The sequence below is a fragment of the Pantherophis guttatus genome, chromosome 7 (assembly GCF_059756535.1).
Source record: "Pantherophis guttatus breed Tessera chromosome 7, ASM5975653v1, whole genome shotgun sequence".
Classification (NCBI taxonomy): Eukaryota; Metazoa; Chordata; class Lepidosauria; order Squamata; family Colubridae; genus Pantherophis; species Pantherophis guttatus.
Genome location: NC_142069.1, coordinates 90,467,321 through 90,489,522, shown reverse-complemented (window position 1 = coordinate 90,489,522; position 22,202 = coordinate 90,467,321). Strand labels below are relative to the sequence as shown.

The window sequence follows — 22,202 nt, the reverse complement described above, 5'->3', positions numbered from 1 at the left end:
GTCCTAGCATGATTTTTCAGGATGCTCTTAATAGAAGCTCTACCCCAAAAATAAGCCCCTGTTAAGATTGTCAGCCAGAGGATGCATTTGAAAAGAAAGAGGGAAGGAAAGGAAAGGAAAGAGAGAAGGGAAGGAAAAGAAAAGAAAAGAGGAAAGGAAAGGAAAGGAAAGGAAAAGAAAAGAAAAAGGGAAGGGAAGGGAAGGGAAGGGAAGGGAAGGGAAGGAAAGGAAAGGAAAGGAAAGGAAAGGAAAGGAAAGGAAAGGAAAGGAAAGGAAAGGAAAGGAAAGGAAAGGAAAGGAAAGGAAAGAGGGAAGGGAAGGAAAAGAAAAGAAAGAGGAAAGGAAAGGAAAAGAACAGAAAAAGGGACGGGAAGTGAAGAGGGGAAGGAAAAGAAAAGAAAGAGGGAAGGAAAGGAAAGGAAAAGAAAGAGGGAAGGAAAGGAAAGGAATAGATGGGGAAGGGAAGGAAGGAGGAAAAGGAAGGAAAGGAAAGGAAAGGAAAGGAAAGGAAGAAGGGAAAGGAAGGAAAAGAAAGAGGGAAGGGAAGGGAAGAAAAAGAAAGAGGGAAGGAAAGGAAAGAGGGAAGGGAAAGAAAAGAAAAGAAAAAGGGCAGGAAAGGAAAGGGGGACAGGAGAGAGGAGAGGAGAGATGAGAATGCAGAAGAGAAGGGCAGGGAAGAGAAGAAGAGAAAAAAAGAGAAGAGAAGAGCAAGGACGCCCCCCCCCCTCCCTTGAGCTCGCCTAGGGAACGCGGGTGGCCAATGCCCTTGGAGGTGCGGACGGGGCGTTTGGATCCAGGTTCTCCAACAGCGCACCTGGGCAGAAAAGCGCAGGTTGGAAAGCGCAGCGCAGGGCCGCTTTTTTTGGGGGGGGGGGAGAGGAGGAGGAGGAGGGTCCCTGCCTGCCTCCCACCCCCCCCCTTTAGCTCTTCCCAGCCCTCCCGATCCAAGGCGGCCGCCTCTCTCGCGAGAAGCGGCGCGCTTGGCCCCGGCCAGGTGGAGCGGAGCGGAGCGCAGCGCAGAGGCGGCGGCGGCGCTGGCACGGCGGAAGCCCCCGGGGGGCAGGTGCCCTGGTGCAGCCGGAGGAGGGAGAGGGGGACCGGGCGCCCCCCGCCTGCCTGAGCCGCTCCATGCCTCGGCGTCCCCGGAGCGCTGCCTCGGCCGCCCGGGCGCTGGGGAGCCTCGGCCATGGCGGAGGCGGCCGGCCAGGGCGCAGGTGAGAGCGCAGGCAGCGCCAGGTAGGAGGCGCCGGGCGAGGGCTCTGCGGGCAGGGGGGGGAGGGAGGGGGAGCAGGTTGCTGGAGCCCCCCCCGCCCCTCCCCCAAATCTTCAGGTCTCGCCGGTGGGGAAGGGAAGGGATGGGGAGACCCAAGAAGTGGGGACCAGAAGGAGAGCTTCCATTCATTTCCTTGCGCCTGGAGCTCCTTGCCTCCTCCCAGGATCTCTCTCTCTCTCTCTCTCTGTGTTTCTTTCTCTGTTTCTCTCTTTTTCTGTCTGTCTCTCTCTCTCTCTCTCTCTCTGTCTCTCTGTTTCTCTTCCTCTGTGTGTGTGCCTGTCTGTCTATCTGTCCTTCTCTGTCTCTCTCTCTCTCTGCCTCTTTCTCTCTCTGTGTGTCTGTTTCTCTCTGTGTCTCTCTCTGTTACTCTCTTTCTGTCTCTCTCTCTCTCTCTGTCTCTCTTTCTGTATCTATGTATGTCTGTTTCTCTGTGTGTGTCCCTCTGTGAGTCTGACTCTGTCTCTGTTTCTCTCTCTGTCTCTCTGTATGTCTGTCTGTCTGTTTCTCTCTCTCTCTCTTTGCATCCCTGTGTGTCTGTCTCTCTCTGTGTCTCTGTTTGTCTCTTTCTCTGACTCTCTGTGTGTGTCTGCGTCTCTCTGTCTCTCTGTATGTGTTCTGTTTCTCTGTCTCTGTTTCTCTCTCTCTGTCTCTCTCTTTGTGTGTCTGTCTCTCTCCCCCCTCTCCCTCTCCCACTCTGTGTCTGTTTCTCTCTCTCTGTGTGTCTGTTTCTCTCTGTCTCTCTCTCTGTTTCTCTCTTTCTCTGTCTCTCTCTGTGTGTGTCTCTCTCTCTCTGTGTATCTCTGTGTGTGTCTGTCTCTGTCTGTTTCTCTGTCTCTCTCTCTGTTTGTGTCTGTCTGTCTGTCTGTCTGTCTGTCTGTCTCTTTATGTGTCTGTGTGTGTGGGAGGGGGGTGTTTGTCTGTCTCCCTCCCTCCCCCCTCTCTCTGTCTCTCTCTCTCTCCTCTGTGTGTGTAAAGAGAGAGAGAAAGAGAGAGAGAAAGATACATACATACATACATACATACATACATACATACATACATACATTCCAGCGGGGACTCGCTCTCCTCAGCTCCCACCCTTTCCCTTCCTCTTTTGCTCTTCCTTCCTTCCTTCCTTCAAAAAGAGGGAAGAGCTAAAATAATGTTAAAATAATAAATGAAAAGAGCTAAAAGGAGGGGGGGTCACCCACCTCTCCTTTTCATTCAGGAGCCCACCCCCAGAATATTTCAAAAGGTGTTAAGTGCAAGAAAAGTCATTGGCGGTAAATCTTGAATGGAGTTAGATGGATTTTTAAATATACCCCAAGTTTCAGAATGGGGAAAAGTAGTTTGTGAGATCCAAGGAGAGGAGATGAGTTGGAGCTTATTATCAACTCCTGGTGAGGAGGAGGAGGAGGAGGAGAAGGAGAAGGAGAAGGAGAAGGAGAAGGAGAAGGAGAAGGAGAAGGAGAAGGAGAAGGAGAAAGATCCTGTGGGACTTTTGGATCCCAACAGACAGACATCTGGCCCACAACACACCTGACATCACTATTGTGGAAAAGAAAAAAAGTCTGTTCATTGATATTGCAATAACAAAATATGCATGAATTGAAGAGAAACAGCTGGGAAAAATAACAAAATATCACGATTTGCAAATTGAAGTCGAGCGACTGTGGAGGCAGAAACCAGTGAGAGCCCTTGGAGCCACACCCAAAGGGTTGCCTAGATACATGGAAATTTTGAACTTATCAGACCTGAATATTCTGACTTTGAGGGAAAAAAATTCACCTTACTCAGAACTGCCTATATACTCAGACGTTACCTTAAAACTCTTACTTAGATCCTTGGTTAGGACTCGAACTGTTAAGAATTTTACCAGTCTCAGACTATGAATCGAATTGAAGATATAATAATAATACCGTGTTTCCCTGAAAATAAGACCCTGTCTTATATTTTTTTTGAACCCTGAAATAAGCGCTTGGCCTTATTGCCATGCGCTCAAAAGCCAAATTGGGTTTATTATCACGGGATGTCTTATTTTGGGGGAAACAGGGTATCTGTCTATCTGTCTGTCTGCCTTTCTGTCCATCCGTCGTCTGTCTGTCTGTCTGTCTATCTATCTATCTACCTTGGTTTCCCCAAAAATAAGACTGTCTTATATTTTTTTTGAACTCTGAAATAAGCGCTTGGCCTTATTGCCATGCGCTCAAAAGCCCGATTGGGCTTATTATCAGGGGAATGTCTTATTTTGGGGGAAACAGGGTAATAATAATAATAAGAAGAAGAAGAAGAATGTAGCATGTGACAGTGATACCCATTGTCATCGGGGCACTTGGTACCATGTCCAAGAATTTTATAAGATACATCAATAAATTGCAGCTTCCTGCAATAACACCAGCGGAACTGCAAAAAACTGTGCTACTTGGAATATCGTACATCTTAAGAAGGTACTTGGACGCTGGCAGCAACCCATATCAACCATTAGCACCAGTCATTGGTATTTGTGATGCATTTTTGAATGTTTAGTTGACTGAGGTTCATGTTTGGAGAATAAAAGTTTATAATAATAATAGTAACATCAATCTAAAGCATTTTAGACTGCTCGGTGTCTGTTAAACCTTGGGATCCTGTTTTGACAAAGAGCATATTTTTGCCAAGGTTTTTACTCTTGCTGCCCAGAAAGCTGCAAATTGGCCACCAAAATTTCCAATTCTTGGGGAAAATGTCATTTTACGTGGTCTTTAGGAGAAGGAAGCTTCTGGTGAGCCAACAGGATGAGTGGGTCACCTCAATCTGATGCAAAGGCTTGGAGCCAATAATTTAATATTATACGATTCCTGGGATGTTACTTAATATGCTTTGTTTCAAACAGGAATCAAGACGAGACTGGGACAGCCACTTGTCTGAAATGGCCTAGGGCCGTGATGGGGAACCTATGGCACGCGTTTTAAATTATGGGCCAAATTTATAAATTATTTTAACTTTATTTTTAACTGTGATGTTTTGTATAGATGTTTTTATCTTGGCTGTTCACCGCCCTGAGTCCGAAAGGAGAAGGGCAGTATAGAAATTTGAATAAAGTAAAGTAAAGTAAAGTAGCCATATCAGTGGGCATGCCAGCTAATTTTTGGGCTTTCTGGGCCCACCAGAAGTAGGGAGACAGGCTGCTTCCTGCCTCCGGAGGGTGGGTGGGGAAGGCCCATTTTTCTTTCTCACCTGGCTCCAGAGACTCGGCTGGGTACAGCAAAAAACGTCACTTCCAACCAGAAGTTGGGAATCGGGCCATTTGGGCCTCTGGAGGGCCTCCGAGGAGGTGGGGAAGGCTGTTTTCGCCCTCCCCAGATGCATAGAGAGGATCTGGAGCCAGGTGAGAGAGGAAGACGGGCCTACCGGGCCATCGCATGCCACAAGTGGCGTGTGGGGAGGGAGAGTTGCGTGTGCATGCGTGGGGCAGGGCACATAGAATTATGGGTGTGAGCACATGTGCGTGCAAACCTCCCCTGCCCCCCCCCCTTCGTGGCACACGATGGCAAAAAGGTTAGCCATCACTGGCCTAGGATCTCTGTTGTTGTTCGTCGTTTGATGACCCCATAACCCCTTGCGGGGTAGAGTCTGGGCAGTTGAATGGAGCTGAGTGTTTACTGGCCGGATGCCCTTCCTGTCGCCAGTACGGAGTTTTGTTCAGCAGATACATTCTCATTGTGCCCAGAGAGTTGAAATATCTGCCTCTACCAAGGATCAAACTTCCTTTCCAACTCTGTTAGTCTGAATTAATTCTGTACCCTGTATTAATTCTGTCTCCTGCACTTGGTAATCCTTTACCTGACTGGCTTTCTGGTTTAGAACTCGGAAATATGACATTTATTTGCACCGTCGGAAAATGGGGAAGGTCTCCGGTTGGCTTTCTTACATCATCTCCCTTTCACCTCTGTAGATAATCTCCTCCAACTTTCTAAAGAATGGAGTAACTCCACTGGAGTTTTAGTTTACAAATAGGCAGTTGAGGCCAAGGCAGATAATTATTGTCTAATCAGCCTGTTGTGTATAATCAGCAAAATTATATCTCTATCACCAGCTGGCTGGATGAAAGAAGAGAGAGCCTGGGCTGCTTTTAATGGAAGATGGCGTTTGATTTAATTCCTTGAGAGGGTTTAATGCCAACGTTGTTAATCTCTTAAGTAATTGTCTTCTCCAGTCGTGCTACTGCACGAGAATACAAGTTGGTGGAGAAATATTTTTTTTTCTTCTTCTTCTTTTTTTAAAATAATTTTTATTAAACAGTGTTGTTTTTTTAAAAAAAGAAATTTTTAACATTTTCTTCTTTTCAACATTTTCACCTCAGTAAACATTTCTTCCGTATCCGTTTTTCTCCCTTACTTCAATTTACCATTTATACATATGATTCTGATATTGATTTATATACATAAAGATAACAAGGTACTCAATTTCAATCGTACATTCTGTGTCCGTTCCATTCTTGCTTGTTTGTTACTACATCTCAACTCCTATATCTTCCTCGTTTACTCTTTCCTTGCCCTTTATACCTCTCCTCTAACCGCTCATACCGTTTCTCTCCTACCATGTAGTATTCTGTTCCCTCCTTTTCTTGTATTTCTTTTCTGAGCTTGTCCATCTCTGCGCACTCCAAAAATATATTTTGATATATTTTAATATAAACCGTGTGTAGATAAAACAGATTAAAGTCTGGATATATGTCTACGGAGACCTCCTATCTCCAGTCTACAACACAACTCCTTTCAGCAGTTCCAAAAAGGCTCCGCATCCATTTGCACCACTCAGGTGGCCCTGAGGACACAGAGAAACCTCCAAGCGGCCTCAACGACTCTCTAAAAGGATGCAAATGACCAGCTGTCTGCAAGGAGTATAAATCCTTCCATTCCCCACCATCCAGCCAGAGCTGAAGAAGCTTCTTGGATGAGAAGTGAAAGGTCTTCAAAGAAAAACCAGAAAGTCCAGTTATCACCTTTGGGGTAAAGTCTGGATAGTGGATAGTTGAAGATTCTCGGCATTGACAAAATCACAATCAGTCAATTGCGAAAGGCAGCTTAACTCGGAATGGCTTACATCCTGCGATGACGATACCTCTAACGCTATCAAACAGCCACACCTGCCTATCCCAGCTCCTTGGGGAGGACTTGATGGGCGGATAAAAAAGCCAAATCCAGTTTGAACATCTGGCTGACTGTCCTGTAAATCGTAACACCAGAATGACACATCTAACACCATCCAACATCAACATCTGTCCCAAATCTTAGGGACTCGATAGAATCATTGCCAAATCCAGTGTAAACATCTCGCTGACTATCCTCTAAACCATAAAGTTACTGCAAAGACACTTCTAATATCATCCAACATCAACATCTGTCCCAAATCCTTGGGACTTGATAGGATAAATGCCAAATTCAGTCTGAATATCTGGCTGTAAACCATAATACCACACCTCTAATACCAACGTCAACATCTGTCCCCAATCCTTGGCACTTGATAGGGTACAGCAAATGCCAAATCCAGCCTGAACATCTGGCTGACTCTGCGACGCGCCACAATAAATACTGTAATAACAACGTAGAGATAATTTGGGAGTCTGTATTCTTTCCCCCTTGCAGTTCAGCAAATTAATTCCAATAGCAACCCCTTCCTCTTTCAGCTTGGATGCTATATTTTGTCTGTTTTCAGATAATCTTCCCGGGGAAGGAAACCAGGCTGTTGTTTTGGCAGGCTCAAACATCATGTCTCCCGTGGCCCCTTCAATAAATTCATTTACGGCGGAATTTCCTAGAAAGCGAAAAGGGAGCGACTCCGATACTCAGTAAGTGTGAATATTTACTTTTTTGTTGTTGTTAAACGACACCCTGGATTGATTTTGCTTGGCATTGAACTGTGCCTATTATTCCACACCCCCAGATGTTGGATTTGGAAGCTCGGCTGTTTTTATGGGATGGATATTGATTTTCCTGGAAGCAGCCGAATATCGGATGGCCCCCGGTGCTGATTTTTATTATTTTTCTGTTATATGCAACTCACCCTGTGGCACCTGCAGGACAGGAGAGAGAGAGAAAAACATACAATGGTCGTACCTGGGGGGAAAAGTAGTATTCTGGGCTGCTAGGGTAGTTATTGGAGATGTCTGGCTGGGGAGAAACGCCGGCGAAACTGCAAGAAATCCTGGAAGAAGCAAAATGATTAATGTTGAGATTCTTCCCAGTTTGGGTTCACTTAATAACTGTTCTGCCCCAGCTCCGGATTTCCGAGGATATTGACACACACCAACGGTCCTTATCAAATTTATTAAGTAGCAAGAATAAACAAGACCGGCAAAGATTGGCAACCAGCCCAGAAAACAAGATACGATAAACCAAAATACTCTGATAATAATAATAGTTGTTTCCAGCAAGAACGCACTAGCTGCGTGTGACTTAAATAGGCTAAGGGAGTGGCCAATTATCCTCAAGCCCTACTCTCGAGTAGACCTCGTCCTCCTGAGTAGCCACTCCTGCCTTTTGGCAGCCCTGCGTGCTCGAGCATTGAGGAGAGGCTCCTCCACTTCACTCTCTCCACTTGAAGGAGCCTCTGGAGGTTCTGAAGGCCCTGGCTGAGTCTCTGCCTCTGGCACCACATCCTCTTCAGCCTCCTCGCTCTTCGACGCGAGCGCTGGCTATGCAGGCTGCTGGCGTGACACCACACCAGCCTCCTCGTCATCGGGATCAGCCACAATCCGTGCAGGCTGCTGGTGGGCCACAACACTAACCTAACTGCACTCCGCCCCTTCGAAGTGTGTGCGTGTGTGTGATAGGGAAGGAGAAAGGGCAGGAAAGGAATCCAGGGGCGGAAAAGCCCTTTAAACTTCCTGGAAGAATCTGTTATATGATTGTCTGGAATGGTTTAGGGCAGGGATCAGCAACCTGTGGCTCTGGAGCCACATGTGGCTCTTTCACCCCTCTGCTAGAGGATTGGGATCTTGCTCTTTTTCATAGCCCCATGGTCAATTTTATTTTTGAGTTTATGAAATAAACTCAATCTCCGAAGGAAACGTGCTTTGCGTTACAGGTAGCCCTCACTTGTACGGCCACAAGTGAGCCCAAAATTTATGTGGCTAAGCGAGACATTTGTTAAGTGAGTTTTGCCCTGTTTTATGACCTTACTTTCCACGTTGTTAAGTGAATCACTGCGGTGGGTAAGTGAGTAACACGGTTGTTAAATGAATCTGGCTCCCTCGTTGACTTTGCTGGTCAGAAGGTCGCAAAACGGGATCAAGCGACGCTGGGACACTGCAATCAGAGGTGGAATTCATCTGGTTCGGATTGGTTCGGGCAAACCGGTAGCTCCGACCATCAGCTGGCTTTTATTTCCTGCTTTCTAGTTCATCTCAATCACGCAAATCTACCTTGTATTGTCTCTAAGGAGTTTAGTCACCTGCAAGATCCTTCATCTTCAAATCATAATTTATTTTCAGTTGTACTGATTTTTCGTTCTTCTGATGAATTTAAATTCTCTTTCCCTAGATATACCTGTGACACTGAGGGCGATGATCTCCAGAGCAGGTAGAATGTTTTCTCTAAAATAAAACAAAAAAAGAGAGTGAGATGAAATTTACCTTCTTGGCTGTGTTACGTACCCAACATTAAGTAAAATCTATTAGCTGGAAATGCTCAGAACTTTACGAAACGTGTTAAAATGGTTAGGCAGAATATTGCTTCACAGTTGGACCACAAGTGACTATTTCTAGTTTGGCTAGTAAAAAATATTCAAAACTTTAGAACTTATGGGCGTGTGCTCAAACAAACCAAGTTCAAAAGAACTTTCAGTGTTCTTGATTCAAACAAACTCGAGTTAAATGGTGGTTAGTCGATTGGAAGAAGTAATGATAATCTAACAGTAAAATATAGAAGTGGAAAACTCCAAATTTCATTTTATGACCAGTTTTTTTTAGAATTGCATTTGAAAAAGTTTATCTAAAAGGACTGTGTATACACACACAATTACGACTATAATTCCAGACTTAATTACAGATGTAAATCAAGGACTACCTCATGTTTTAGATGGTTGAAATTTCTCTGCTTTTTAATATTTGGGTTACTCTCAAACTCTAATTAAAATTAAAATACTTTTCAGCTAGAAAATTCTGCTAATGATTTCTCAATTTTTAATGATTATTCAAATATTTATTCCCGCTAATTAATAACATCTTGTTTGTATTTCATTGATATAAATATAAAGAAACTTTTTTTTCTAGCACTATGGAAGAATATCTGGGGAAATTCTATATCTATCTATCATCTATCATCTATCATCTATCTATCTATCTAATATAAACATATATTCTTACAACTTGTTTTTTTTTAAAATTATCCTGTTTTCATGGAACTAGATAAGTTATTTCAAGTGTTTAAAGCATCCACCATGGGCAAATGTTTTTGTAATAAGCAGTATATTATTGTAGAATCAATCTCCGTGTTTATCCAGCTGCATTACATTTAATTTTAATCCTTTTTCGTAGGAGTGAAGATGAAGAGCATGTGAAAATCAAGTATTTCAGGTACCTACAAATTAGATCATAATTTATTTTCCAAAGGAAAATTAAAACTTAAAATTAATTTTGGGTATTGTGGTACCCAAACAAGAGATATCTGTGTACTTTCTTTTTTAAGTAATTTGTGTACTTTTCTTTTTCTTTTTCTTTTTAAATGCATAGAATCATTATTTTTTTTTATAGACACCAGCTTTGCAATTTCCCCCCCAGAGTTTCATATTTAAGAATGACTTAAATATGAAAGAAAATATGAGCTTCTTTGTAGCAATTGGCCAACAATATTTTAGTGGTGTGGAGAGAGAGATAATTTTAATTGGGAAATACATTTTGGGCATAGGTGGGTTCCAGCAGGTTCTGACCAGTTCTGGAGAACCGGTAGCGGAAATTTTGAGTAGTTCGGAGAACCGGTAGTAAAAATTCTGATTGGCCCCGCCCCCATCTATTCTCTATCTCCCGAGTCCCAGCTGATCGGGAGGAAATGGGGATTTTGCAGTATCCTTCCCCTGCCACGCCCACCAAGTCACACCCACCAAGCCATGCCACGCCCATCAAGCCACACCCACAGAACCGGTAGTAAAAAATTTTTGAAACCCACCACTGATTTTGGGTCTTCTTCCCCCCCCCACTTAGGGAGGCTCACAGCCAAACAGAGAAAAGACGAAGAGACAAAATGAATAACCTGATAGAAGAATTATCGGCTATGATACCTCAATGCAGTCCGGTGGCTCGTAAACTGGATAAGCTCACCGTCTTAAGAATGGCTGTCCAGCATGTAAAGTCAATGAAAGGCAAGTACGAAATATTATCAAAAATTTCAAATGTTGATTCAGAAGCTGTCCTTTTGAATCATCATCATCACCATCCTTTTTTAAGGATCCCATAATCCCTTGCATTGGGATGGAGCCTGGGCAACTGAATGGAGCTGAAAGTTTACTGGCCGGATGCCCTCCCTGTCACCAAGGCGGAGTTTTGTTCAGCAGATATATTCGCATTATTTACTCTGGGTTTATATATATAAAAAAAGGTCTAAAGTTGGTGTGGTAATCAATCCAGTTCAGATGGTGAAAGCTACAATCATTCTTCCCACACTTTACTGATATTGCGCCAAGGAGAATAGATCAGTGCTTAACTCACCTTGCAGTGAGCGTTACTCAATCTTTAATACTCCTGGCATTTTAACTAATGAATGAAATAGGTCAGCGACTTTCATCCTGCCTGTCTGTTTTGTTCTTGGGTTCATATGGATATGGCTGAAAAAAAATCTCACGCGGGTTTTCCATAAAAGTGATTTAACTTCATTTAAATTTATCAGCAGGGCGTTACAAGAAAAGTGATTTAGAATGCCACTTCTGAGTTGTAATAAGTGCTTGTGTCGTGTATTTGTTTTAGTTAATTAAGGAGTCCATCCTCCCTCCCTCCCTCCCTTCCTTCCTTCTCCTTGCCTTCCTCCTTTTCCTTCCTTCCTTCCTTCCTTCCTTCCTTCCTTCCTTCCTTCCTTCCTCCCTCCCTCTCTCTCTCTCCCTTCCTTCCTCCCTCCCTCCCTCTCTCCCTTTTACTCGCCTTCCTCCTTTTCCTTCCTTCCTCCCTCCCTCCCTCCCCCTCCCCCTCCCCCTCTCCCTTTTACTCGCCTTCCTCCTTCCCTTCCTTCCCTTCCTTCCTCCTCCCTCCCTTCTCCTCACCTGCCTGCCTCTCCCTCCTTCCGTCTCTTCCTTCCTTCTCTCCCTCCCTCTCTTCCCTCTCTTCCTTCTCCTTCCTTTCTCCCTCCCTCTCTCCCTTCTACTCGCCTTCCTCCTTTCCTTCCTTCCCTCCCTTCCTCCTTCTTTCCTTTTCTCCCTCCCTCCGCCCCCTCACCTCCCTACTCCTTCCTTCCTTCCTTCCTCCCTCCTTCCCTTCTTGCCTGCCTGCCTGCCTTCCCTCCCTCCCTCCTTCTTCCTCCCTCCCTCCCTTCTCCTCACCTGCCTGCCTCCCTCCCTCCTTCCGTCTCTTCCTTCCTTCCCTCCCTCCCTCTCTTCCCTCTCCTTCTTTCCCTCCCTCTCTACCTAAATTTTCTCTCACAACTATTTTGCAGGTTCCACCGGTTCTTACTCAGAAGTTAGGTATAAGCCTTCGTTTTTGCAGGACGAGGAACTTCAACACCTCATCCTTAAGGTAAATTAAAGGTGGAGAGAGGGACCTTGCTATTTCTGCAAGCAGCATCTGCCAACAGGGTTTACACCTGCATTATAGTCAAGATCCCAGTTTCAAAACTATTCATAAACAGATGTGCAAATGCCCCTTTTTGACCTGTGGCTTTAGAGACGGCTCCATTCTGCATCTGGAAATATTCTGAATATGAAAAATATTACAAGCTTCAAAGAACACTTCAGCTGCAGGCAGAATAATGTTCCAATTCTTCCTTTTTAAAAAAATTGGGACAAGTCTTTTTAAACTCCAGTCTGGATGTTTTCACATTTGAAATGTCTTAATTTGTACTCCTCTTACCAGTGGTGAAATCCATTTTTTTTTACTACTGGTTCTGTGGGCGTGGCTTGGTGGGCAGGGGAAGGGGATACTGCAAAATCCCCATCCCCTCCCCACTCCTGGGGGAAGGATATTGCAAAATCTCCATTCCCATCCCTCTCGGGGGCCAGCCAGAGGTGGTATTTGCCGGTTCTCCGAACTGCTCAAAATTTCTGCTACCGGTTCTCCAGAACCTGTCAGAACCTGCTGGATTTCACCCCTGTGTCTTAGTCTATAACAAGACTTAAAATATATGTTGCATCAAATTGGGGCTTTAAAAGTTTGCAGATGAAGATGTAAGTCGAATGAAATTTAGTAAGCTGCTTGCTGGATTCAGTCACAGATAAATTTTAGTTAAAATTTTAGGGAATTTATTTAGGGAATAAAAAAAATGAGCTAGACAAAGTCACAAATCAGTTTTAATTAAAAATTTTATGCCATTGAAGCAATAAATAAATGAACTAAACTAAACTAAATCACAGATCAGTTTTATTTAAAAATTTAACATTTATTTGGGGAATAAAAAAATGAGCTAGACTAAGTCACAAATCAGTTTTAATTAAAATTTTAATACCATTGAGGGAATAAATAAATGAATTAAAGTAAATCACAGATTAGTTTTAGTTAGAATTTTAACACTATTTAGGGAATAAATAAATGAGCTAGACTAAATCACAGATTAGCTTTAATTAACATTTTGACACTATTAAGGAATAAATGACCTACACAAAGTCACAGATTAGCTTTAATTAACATTTTAACACTACCGTATTGAAGGTAAATAAATGAGCTAGGCTAAGTCACACATCAGTTTTAGTTAAAATTTGAATACCATTTAAGGAATGAATAAAAGAAGGAGACTGTCACAGGTTAATTTTAATTTTTAACACTATTTAAGGAATAAATCAGTGAACTTAATATTAAATTAAGGAAACCAGGCAGATGCAATCTGTGCCATTTAAAGCACATACGGGATCAGACTGATTATCTCCATGATATAAATTTTCTCTTGAGGGCACATTGGAAAGTCATTTAAAGTAACCACACACCCCCAAAAAATCACACCATTAAATCCGAGCGATTCAAATCCCCAGAACTTGAGCTGTATTTAGTCAGCAAATAATTAAGAAGATTGGCTTGAATCAGGATTTATTTCAGTAACCGCACATCGTATCCCAGCACAACACGTAGAGATCGTGAGGCTTAAAATATAGAACTGAAAGTGAGGATAAATTCTATAAATACCATGGGGCTAATTCTAAAACTCTGATTTAGCCCAGAGCTTATCAAGTTTAGGAAGCCCATTTCTAAGATTGCAAGGCAACAAAATGAAAATGGCTGACTTATAGCTGATGAAGAGAAATTTAGGATCTGTTTGATTATAGAAGAATAGAGTTGGAAGGGACCTCGGAGGTCTTCTAGTCCAACCCCCTGCTCTAGCAGGAGACCCTATAACATTTCAGATAAATGATTGCCAGCCTCTCCTTAAAAGCCTCCAGCGATGGAGCACCCAAAACTTCTGAAGGCAACTTCCGTTCCACTGATGAATTGTCCTCATCGTTAAAAATGCTTTTAAAAGCCTCTAACAATCAGGCAACTCAGCTGGGATCGTCAGAGGCTTTTAAAAGAAAAAAAGCTTCTGCCGATCAGGCAACTCAGCTGGGATCGTCAGAGGCTTTTAAAAGAGAAAAAAGCTTCTGCCGATCAGGCAACTCAGCTGGGATCGTCAGAGGCTTTTAAAAGAAAAAAAGCTTCTGCCGATCAGGCAACTCAGCTGGGATCGTCAGAGGCTTTTAAAAGAAAAAAAGCTTCTGCCGATCAGGCAACTCAGCTGGGATCGTCAGAGGCTTTTAAAAGAGAAAAAAGCTTCTGCCGATCAGGCAACTCAGCTGGGATCGTCAGAGGCTTTTAAAAGAGAAAAAAGCCTCTGCCGATCAGGCAACTCAGCTGGGATCGTCAGAGGCTTTTAAAAGAGAAAAAAGCCTCTGCCGATCAGGCAACTCAGCTGGGATCGTCAGAGGCTTTTAAAAGAGAAAAAAGCCTCTGCCGATCAGGCAACTCAGCTGGGATCGTCAGAGGCTTTTAAAAGCATTTTTTTTCTACAACCTCTTCAGCTGAAGAAGGTTGAAAAAATGCTTTTAAACATAAAAAAAAAAGTCTCTGATGATCGCGCGGCTCAGCTGGGCATGGGGGGGGGAGGCAGGGATTTTTGCTACCGGTTCTCTGAACCACCCGCCGCCATTGCTACCAGATCGGGCGATCCGGTCCGAACTGGGAGCATTTCACCCCTGAATGAAACGTCTTCAAGAAAGAGCCAAGCTCAGAGACAACCAAGAACTCCGCGACGTTGGAAAGGTATAGCTTACAGTAGAAATGTATAGTCTACAAATTCCTGTGATTGTGACTGGGAGGAGCAAAACCTTAGTTGCTAAAAGGAGGTGAAGGGAATATCACAACTGTTTGTGGGTCTGTCTGTCTTCAGGGCGAAACATGGTGCTGATTTCTTTTTTTCTTAGAAAACGCTAATACCAGCATTTTAATGTCGCTTTCTTCTATCCTGACCTGACTTCTTACTACAGAACTGCCTGCTTGTCTCCATTACAGTTTTATCTTGGTCTCCTTCATTTATAGATCGCCGATGGTTTCCTATTCGTGGTTGGATGCGACAGAGGGAAAATCCTGTTTGTTTCCGAATCGGTTTCCAAGATACTTAATTATGACCCCGTAGGTAGCCTAGTATTTAAAACTCTTCTATCAATAGCCTTGAATTTGCTGTAAAATGTCATATAAGCTCTGGGCAGAAGAGCGAGGATCAAATGGTGTTATTTGAGACATGGGCCTTCCGTGCTCATGGTTACAGCATGGAAGTATCTTGACGGGCATTGATTGAAATGAGGTTATTATAATAGAGCTTAGAAGAAATTAAGGGTGGCTCAGTGGCCAAGATGCTGAGCTTGTCGATCGAAAGGTCGGCAGTTCAGCGGTTCGAATCCCTGGTGCCGCGTAACGGGGTGAGCTCTCGTGACTTGTCCCAGCTTCTGCCAACCTAGCAGTTCGAAAGCCCGTAAAAAATGCAAATAGAAAAATAGGGACCACCTTTGGTGGGAAGGGAACAGCGTTCCGTGCGCCTTTGGCGTTGAGTCATGCCAGCCACATGACCACGGAGACGCCTTCGGACAGCGCTGGCTCTTCGGCTTTGAAATGGAGATGAGCACCGCCCCCTAGAGTCAGGAACGACTAGCACATAGGTGCGAGGGGAACCTTTACCTTTAGAAGAAATGTTTCTACTTAATTGAAACTATATTGTACTGTCCTTCTATAAGGACTCATGGACCCATCTCAAGCTGATAAAATATCTGGGAAACACTGATTTTTTTTTTAATGTACAATTATCAGATCAGTCCAATGTACTCTTTGAAGGTAGGTAAATTTTGTTATACTAAATTAGGCAGACTTTATTGACAGGCCCACCGGCAGTCACCACCAATTATTAAATTGTCATTCTAGTCTATTCTGTTCCATTCCATTCCATTTTATATTCCATATTCCATATTCCATATTCCATATTCCATATTCCATATTCCATATTCCATTCCATTCCATTCCATTCCATTCCATTCTATTCTATTCTATTCTATTCTATTCTATTCTATTCTACTTCTGCATTCTACTCTACTCTTTTCCATTCCGTTCCGTTCTGTTGCATTCTGTATTCTGTATTCTGTATTCTATATTCTATATTCTATTTTCTATTTTCTGTATTCTCTTCTGTCCTCTCCTCTCCTCTCCTCTTCTACCCTACCCTACCCTACCCTATCCTACCCTACCCATGTTGGTCTGTGACTGTAATAAAATAACTTCTACTATTAGAACAGGGCCTAAAAAAACCAAATATTTCTACTGAATTGAAAAGATGATAACAGTGATGAAATTATTTAATCACTCAAACATTAGACTCCCAAGTTTTTTTATTGGCTTCTTTGACTAAGATGGTTGAGGCGGGGTCAGTAATCTTACCACGTTGTGTTCCCTCAGGCACATCTGACTGGGCAAAGCCTTTTTGACTATCTTCACCCGAAGGACGTGGCCAAAGTCAAAGAACAGCTGTCCTCTTCAGATGCTTCGCCCAGAGAAAAACTGATCGATACCAAAAGTAAGGATGCAATTAAAAAATCATTTCATAAGACGGGGCAATATTTTTCCGCAGTGTGTATCAGCCCAATCATGCACGTATGAACGCTTCTGGATATAAATGAATAAAAATATAGCATGTTGTGCAGAAATGAATAATATGTATGTTCTGAATGAGGGGTCTGAGGAATTCTGGGAGTTGAAGTCCACGAGTCTTAAAGCTGCCATGTTTGGAGACCCCCTGATCCAAACTGGCTGAGGAATTCTGGGAATTGTAGTCCACCAGCCTTAAAGTTGCCACGTTTGGAGACCCCTATTCTAAATTTTCTTCTTACATTTAGTACAAAAGGCCTGACATACAGCTAGTCCTCAAATTAGGGCAACCCACCCCCACCCCGCAAAAGCTTCTTACGATCCAGTTCTGACAGCTCCCCCCCCCCCAGTCACATGACCACATTTTCGACGCTTGGCAATCAGCCTGCATTTAACTTGCCAAATTTCTAGCGATAATTTGCCGAAGCTGGGTAATATAGCCCAGTGGTGAAATCCAAATTTTTTTACTACCAGTTTTGTGGGCGTGGCTTGGTGAGCATGGTGTGGCTAGGTGGGCGTGACTTGGTGGGCGTGGCAGGGGAAGGATCCTGCAAAATCCCCATTCCCCCCCGCACTCCAGGGGAAGGATCATGCAAAATCCCCATTACCTCCCCACTCCAGGGGAAGGATCCTGCAAAATCCCCATTCCCTCCCCACTCCAGGGGAAGGATCCTGCAAAATCCCCATTCCCTCCTCCAGGGGAAGGATCCTGCAAAATCCCCATTCCCCCCCGCACTCCAGGGGAAGGATCATGCAAAATCCCCATTACCTCCCCACTCCAGGGGAAGGATACTGCAAAATCCCCATTCCCTCCCCACTCCAAGGGAAGGATACTGCAAAATCCCCATTCCCTCCTCACTCCAGGGGAAGAATACTGCAAAATCCCCATTCCCTCCCCACTCTAGGAGAAGGATACTGCAAAATCCCCATTCTCTCCTCACTCCACGGGAAGGATACTGCAAAATCCCCATTCCCTACCCACTCCAGGGGAAGGATCCTGCAAAATCCTCATTCCCTCCCCACTCCAGGGGAAGAATACTGCAAAATCCCCATTCCCTCCCCACTCTAGAAGGATACTGCAAAATCCCCATTCCCTCCCCACTCCAGGGGAAGGATACTGCAAAATCCCCATTCCCTCCTCACTCCAGGGGAAGGATACTGCAAAATCCCCATTCCCTCCCCACTCCAAGGGAAGGATCCTGCAAAATCCCCATTCCCTCCCCACTCCAGGAGAAGGATACTGCAAAATCCCCATTCCCTCCTCACTCCAGGGGAAGGCTATTGCAAAATCTCCCTTCCCACCCCACTCCTGGGGCCAGCCAGAGGTGGCATTTGCCGGTTCTCCAAACTACTCAAAATTTCCGCTACCGGTTCTCCAGAACCTGTCAGGACCTGCTGGATTTCACCCCTGAAATAGCCCCTTCTTGTTACTGTATGTGGACTGGTTTCTTTCTTTTTGATTTGTTTCTTTATTTATTTTTAAAAATTGTGCTTGTCTTTCGTCGGTCTGGGACAGTTGCATTGGGTGATAGTGTTGCGAAAATATTCATAGCTCTGTTACAAACGTATGTTTGTATATTCTGCTCCGACGCAACTTGAAAAGCTGGTTTGCAAGTTCGCATGGATTTCCAAGCGGGGTCTTCCCCTCTGCATTCGGGTGCTCGGCGTTCGTTTTTCTGTCGCATCAAGTACACCAAAAACGTGGTCAAGGAAGAGAAGGAGCCCTCGTCCAACTCAAAAAAGAAAGGTATCGTTGAATTATTTAAAAAAAAAACGGTTTTCTTTCAGAGAAACTGTTTACTGGTAATCCTGATGTACTATGATGTGGTTGAAAGTTGCACTGTTGGTTGGAGACCCCTGCTTTACAGAACCTGTCTAAGCGGTTTACAGTGTCAGCCTCTTGCCCCCAAGCAATCTGGGCCCTCGTTTTACTGACCTCGGAAGGACAGAAGGCTGAATCAGCCTTGAGTCGGTCAGGATCGAACTGCTGAGAATGAGCAGTGAGTTAGCCCGCAATACTGGATTCTAACCACTGTGTCACCATAGCTCGCTCCTTCCTTCCTTCCTTCCTTCCTTCCTTTCTTCCTTCCTTCCTTCCTTTCTTCCTTCCTTCCTTCCTTCCTTCCTTCCTGCCTGCCTGCCTGCCTGCCTGCCTTCCTTTCTGCCTGCTTGCCTTCCTGCCTTCCTGCCTGCCTGCCTTCCTTCCTTCCTGCCTTCCTGCCTTCCTGCCTGCCTGCCTGCCTTCCTTCCTGCCTTCCTGCCTTCCTTCCTTCCTTCCTTCCTTCCTGCCTGCCTGCCTTCCTTCCTGCCTGCCTGCCTTCCTGCCTGCCTTCCTTCCTTCCTTTCTTCCTTCCTTCCTTCCTTCCTGCCTGCCTGCCTGCCTGCCTTCCTTTCTGCCTGCTTGCCTTCCTGCCTTCCTGCCTGCCTGCCTTCCTTCCTTCCTGCCTTCCTGCCTTCCTGCCTGCCTGCCTGCCTTCCTTCCTGCCTTCCTGCCTTCCTGCCTGCCTGCCTTCCTTCCTTCCTGCCTGCCTGCCTTCCTTCCTGCCTGCCTGCCTTCCTGCCTGCCTTCCTTCCTTCCTTCCTGCCTGCCTTCCTTCCTTCCTGCCTGCCTGCCTTCCTTCCTTCCTGCCTTCCTGCCTTCCTGCCTGCCTGCCTGCCTTCCTTCCTGCCTTCCTGCCTTCCTGCCTTCCTTCCTGCCTGCCTGCCTTCCTTCCTGCCTGCCTGCCTTCCTGCCTGCCTGCCTTCCTTCCTTCCTGCCTGCCTTCCTTCCTTCCTGCCTGCCTGCCTTCCTGCCTGCCTGCCTTCCTGCCTGCCTGCTTGCCTTCCTGCCTGCCTGCCTGTCTGCCTGCTTTCCTTCCTTCCTTCCTTCCTGCCTGTCTGCCTGCCTGCCTTCCTTCCTTGCTTCCTTCCTTCCTTCCTTCCTTCCTTCCTGTCTGCCTGCCTGCCTGCTTTCCTTCCTTCCTTCCTTCCTTCCTTCCTTCCTGTCTGCCTGCCTGCCTTCCTTCCTGCCTTCCTGCCTGCCTTCCTTCCTTGCTTCCTTCCTGCCTTCCTTCCTTCCTGCCTGCCTGCCTTCCTGCCTGCCTGCCTGCCTTCCTTCCTGCTTGCCTTCCTGCCTGCCTGTCTGCCTGCTTGCCTTCCTTCCTTCCTGCCTGCCTTCCTGCCTGCCTGCCTGCCTTCCTTCCTGCCTTCCTGCCTGCCTTCTTTCCTTGCTTCCTTCCTTCCTTCCTGCCTTCCTTCCTTCCTTCCTGCCTGCCTGCCTTCCTTCCTGCCTGCCTTCCTTCCTGCCTGCCTGCCTTCCTGCCTGCCTGCCTGCCTTCCTGCCTTCCTGCCTTCCTGCTTGCCTGCCTGCCTGCCTGCCTGCCTGCCTGCTTTCCTTCCTTCCTTCCTTCCTGCCTGTCTGCCTGCCTGCCTTCCTTCCTGCCTTCCTGCCTGCCTTCCTTCCTTGCTTCCTTCCTTCCTTCCTGCCTTCCTTCCTGCCTGCCTGCCTGCCTTCCTGCCTGCCTGCCTTCCTTCCTGCCTGCTTGCCTTCCTGCCTGCCTGTCTGCCTGCTTGCCTTCCTTCCTTCCTGCCTGCCTTCCTGCCTGCCTGCCTGCCTTCCTTCCTGCCTTTCTGCCTGCCTTCTTTCCTTGCTTCCTTCCTTCCTGCCTTCCTTCCTTCCTGCCTGCCTGCCTGCCTGCCTTCCTTCCTGCCTTCCTTCCTGCCTGCCTGCCTGCCTTCCTTCCTGCCTGCCTGCCTGCCTGCCTGCCTTCCTGCCTTCCTTCCTTCCTTCCTGCCTGCCTGCCTGCCTTCCTGCCTTCCTTCCTGCCTGCCTGCCTTCCTGCCTGCCTGCCTGCTTTCCTTCTTTCTTCCTTCCTTCCTTTCTTCCTTCCTTCCTTCCTTCCTTCCTTCCTTCCTTCCTTCCTTCCTTCCTTCCTTCCTTCCCAATAGCACTTATATACCACTTCACACTTCTTTACAGGCCTCTCTAAGCATTTTACAGAGTCAGCATAAGGCTGCCAACAATCTGGGTTCTCATTTTACCAACCTCGGAAGGACGGAAGGCAATCTTGATCCTATCAGGATCAAACTGGTGGCTGTGGGCAGAGTCAGTCTGCAATACTGCATTCTAACCCCTGCGCCACCAGGAAGCAGAATGAGAAAGGGAATAAGAGGAAGGAAGGAAGGAAGGAAGGCAGGAAGGCAGGAAGGAAGGAAGGACGGACAATAGCATTTAGACTTATATATCACTTCACAGTGCTTTACAGTCCTCTCTAAGCTGTTTAGAGTCAGCCTTTTGCCCCCAACAATCTCGGTCCTCATTTTTCTGACCTCGGAAGGATGGAAGGCTGAATAGCTCTTCGGCCAGTGAGAATCGAACTGTTGGCAGTGGGCAGAATTAGCCTGCAATTCTGCATTCTAATCACTGCGCCATCATGGCTCATGTATGCTTATGTATGTATGCGCCCCGATGTTTTTGTAAAATTACAAGGACACTTCCTTGGATCAAATATATTGAATAATGCTTAAAAACTGAATCTTAATGATAAACGTTGTAGCCTCCTGCATCGATTTCCTGCTCTTGCCCTCAGAAATTCTCAGGGAAAAAAAAAATCAAAATCATTTCTGTTTCGACTCTCCTAGATCATAAAAAGTACTGTACCATTCATTGCACCGGTTACCTGAAAAGCTGGTCCATGAATGAGGTGGGGATTGAAGAAGATACGGAGAAAGAGGGCGGTAATTTTAATTGCCTGGTGGCAATCGGCCGATTACACCCTTACACCATTCCACAAAAAAGCTTTGAGATTAAAGTCAAGCCCACGGAATTTGTAACCCGCTTTGCCGTGGACGGGAAATTTGTATTCGTAGATCAACGGTAAGCATTTTTTGTTTTGTCTTACCTCCTGGTTAGAAGGCACTATAAAGTTTCAATATTTAGAATATGAATTCTATTTTCTATACTACCATTTCCCCCCGAAAATAAGACCTCCCCTGAAAATAAACCTTCCCCTGAAAATAAGACCTCCCCCGAAAATAAGACCTCCCCAAAAATATTTGCTCTGGTTAGGGTTAGGTAGACAGAGCTGGAAATCAGGTAAAATGGCTCCTTGCTCCATGCGCCTCCCCGAAAATAAGGCCAAGTGCTTATTTCAGGGTTCAAAATAATATAAGACAGGGTCTTATTTGGGGGGAACACGGTACTTCTAGTAAACTATTGGCAAAATAAAGCAATTCTTTAGCAAGTCAATGCTGTTTCCAGTGGTGGTATTAAGGCCGGTTCAGACCGGTTCAGAAGAACCGATTGTGGTGACCTCTCCGGTGCTATGCCATCCTGTTTAGCCACGTTTTCTAAGCGTGCACGCACGGAATTCTGCATATATGCGTGGAAGGTGTGCTGTCACATTTTTGGTGTGCGGTGAACCAGTGGTAAAATTATTTGAAACCCCACTCTGGCTGTATCCAGTGTTGTTTTAAATTTTTTGTCAAGTGTAATGAAAAGTTTTATAAAGTTTACTGAAAACTGACAGGTTCTAGTTAATTAAAGTTATTCTCATAAGATTCTAAGAAGTTATAAAAATTTCAAATGTGTGTGTGTGTGTGTGTGTGTGTGAGTTTGTATGCAGGGGAGGGGATGACTTTCACCAGATCGGATCATCTATCTTAATGTGTTTTCTATTTTGTACGTACTACAAAAGG

At 45.3% G+C, this 22,202-nt stretch overlaps 1 protein-coding gene and 1 long non-coding RNA gene across 4 annotated transcripts in view; one reads left to right on the top strand and one right to left on the bottom strand.

Annotated features, from left to right (window-relative positions):
• LOC132712653 (uncharacterized) overlaps positions 1–22,202 on the bottom strand; it is a 54,795-nt gene that overhangs the window by 3,750 nt on the left and 28,843 nt on the right. The window contains exons 3-4 of the long non-coding RNA XR_009623316.2: positions 8,416–8,828; positions 7,351–7,438 (exon numbers count right to left, since the gene is read on the bottom strand). This is a non-coding gene — a long non-coding RNA (uncharacterized LOC132712653). The remainder of the gene's footprint in view (positions 1–7,350; positions 7,439–8,415; positions 8,829–22,202) is intronic.
• BMAL2 (basic helix-loop-helix ARNT like 2) overlaps positions 731–22,202 on the top strand; it is a 36,853-nt gene continuing 15,381 nt past the window's right edge. Inside the window, exons 1-10 of one of the 3 annotated variants that reach the window (XM_034434794.3) lie at positions 731–832; positions 6,950–7,082; positions 8,776–8,814; positions 9,771–9,809; positions 10,434–10,591; positions 11,872–11,951; positions 14,934–15,026; positions 16,338–16,455; positions 18,130–18,273; positions 21,147–21,381. In XM_034434794.3, the coding sequence (XP_034290685.2) occupies positions 7,003–7,082; positions 8,776–8,814; positions 9,771–9,809; positions 10,434–10,591; positions 11,872–11,951; positions 14,934–15,026; positions 16,338–16,455; positions 18,130–18,273; positions 21,147–21,381 (986 nt within the window). In that variant the 5' untranslated portion in view covers positions 731–832; positions 6,950–7,002. Of the gene's footprint in view, positions 1,237–6,949; positions 7,083–8,775; positions 8,815–9,770; positions 9,810–10,433; positions 10,592–11,871; positions 11,952–14,933; positions 15,027–16,337; positions 16,456–18,129; positions 18,274–21,146; positions 21,382–22,202 lie in introns of all 3 variants that reach the window. The other 2 variants (XM_034434791.3, XM_034434793.3) reach the window with 2 other exon arrangements.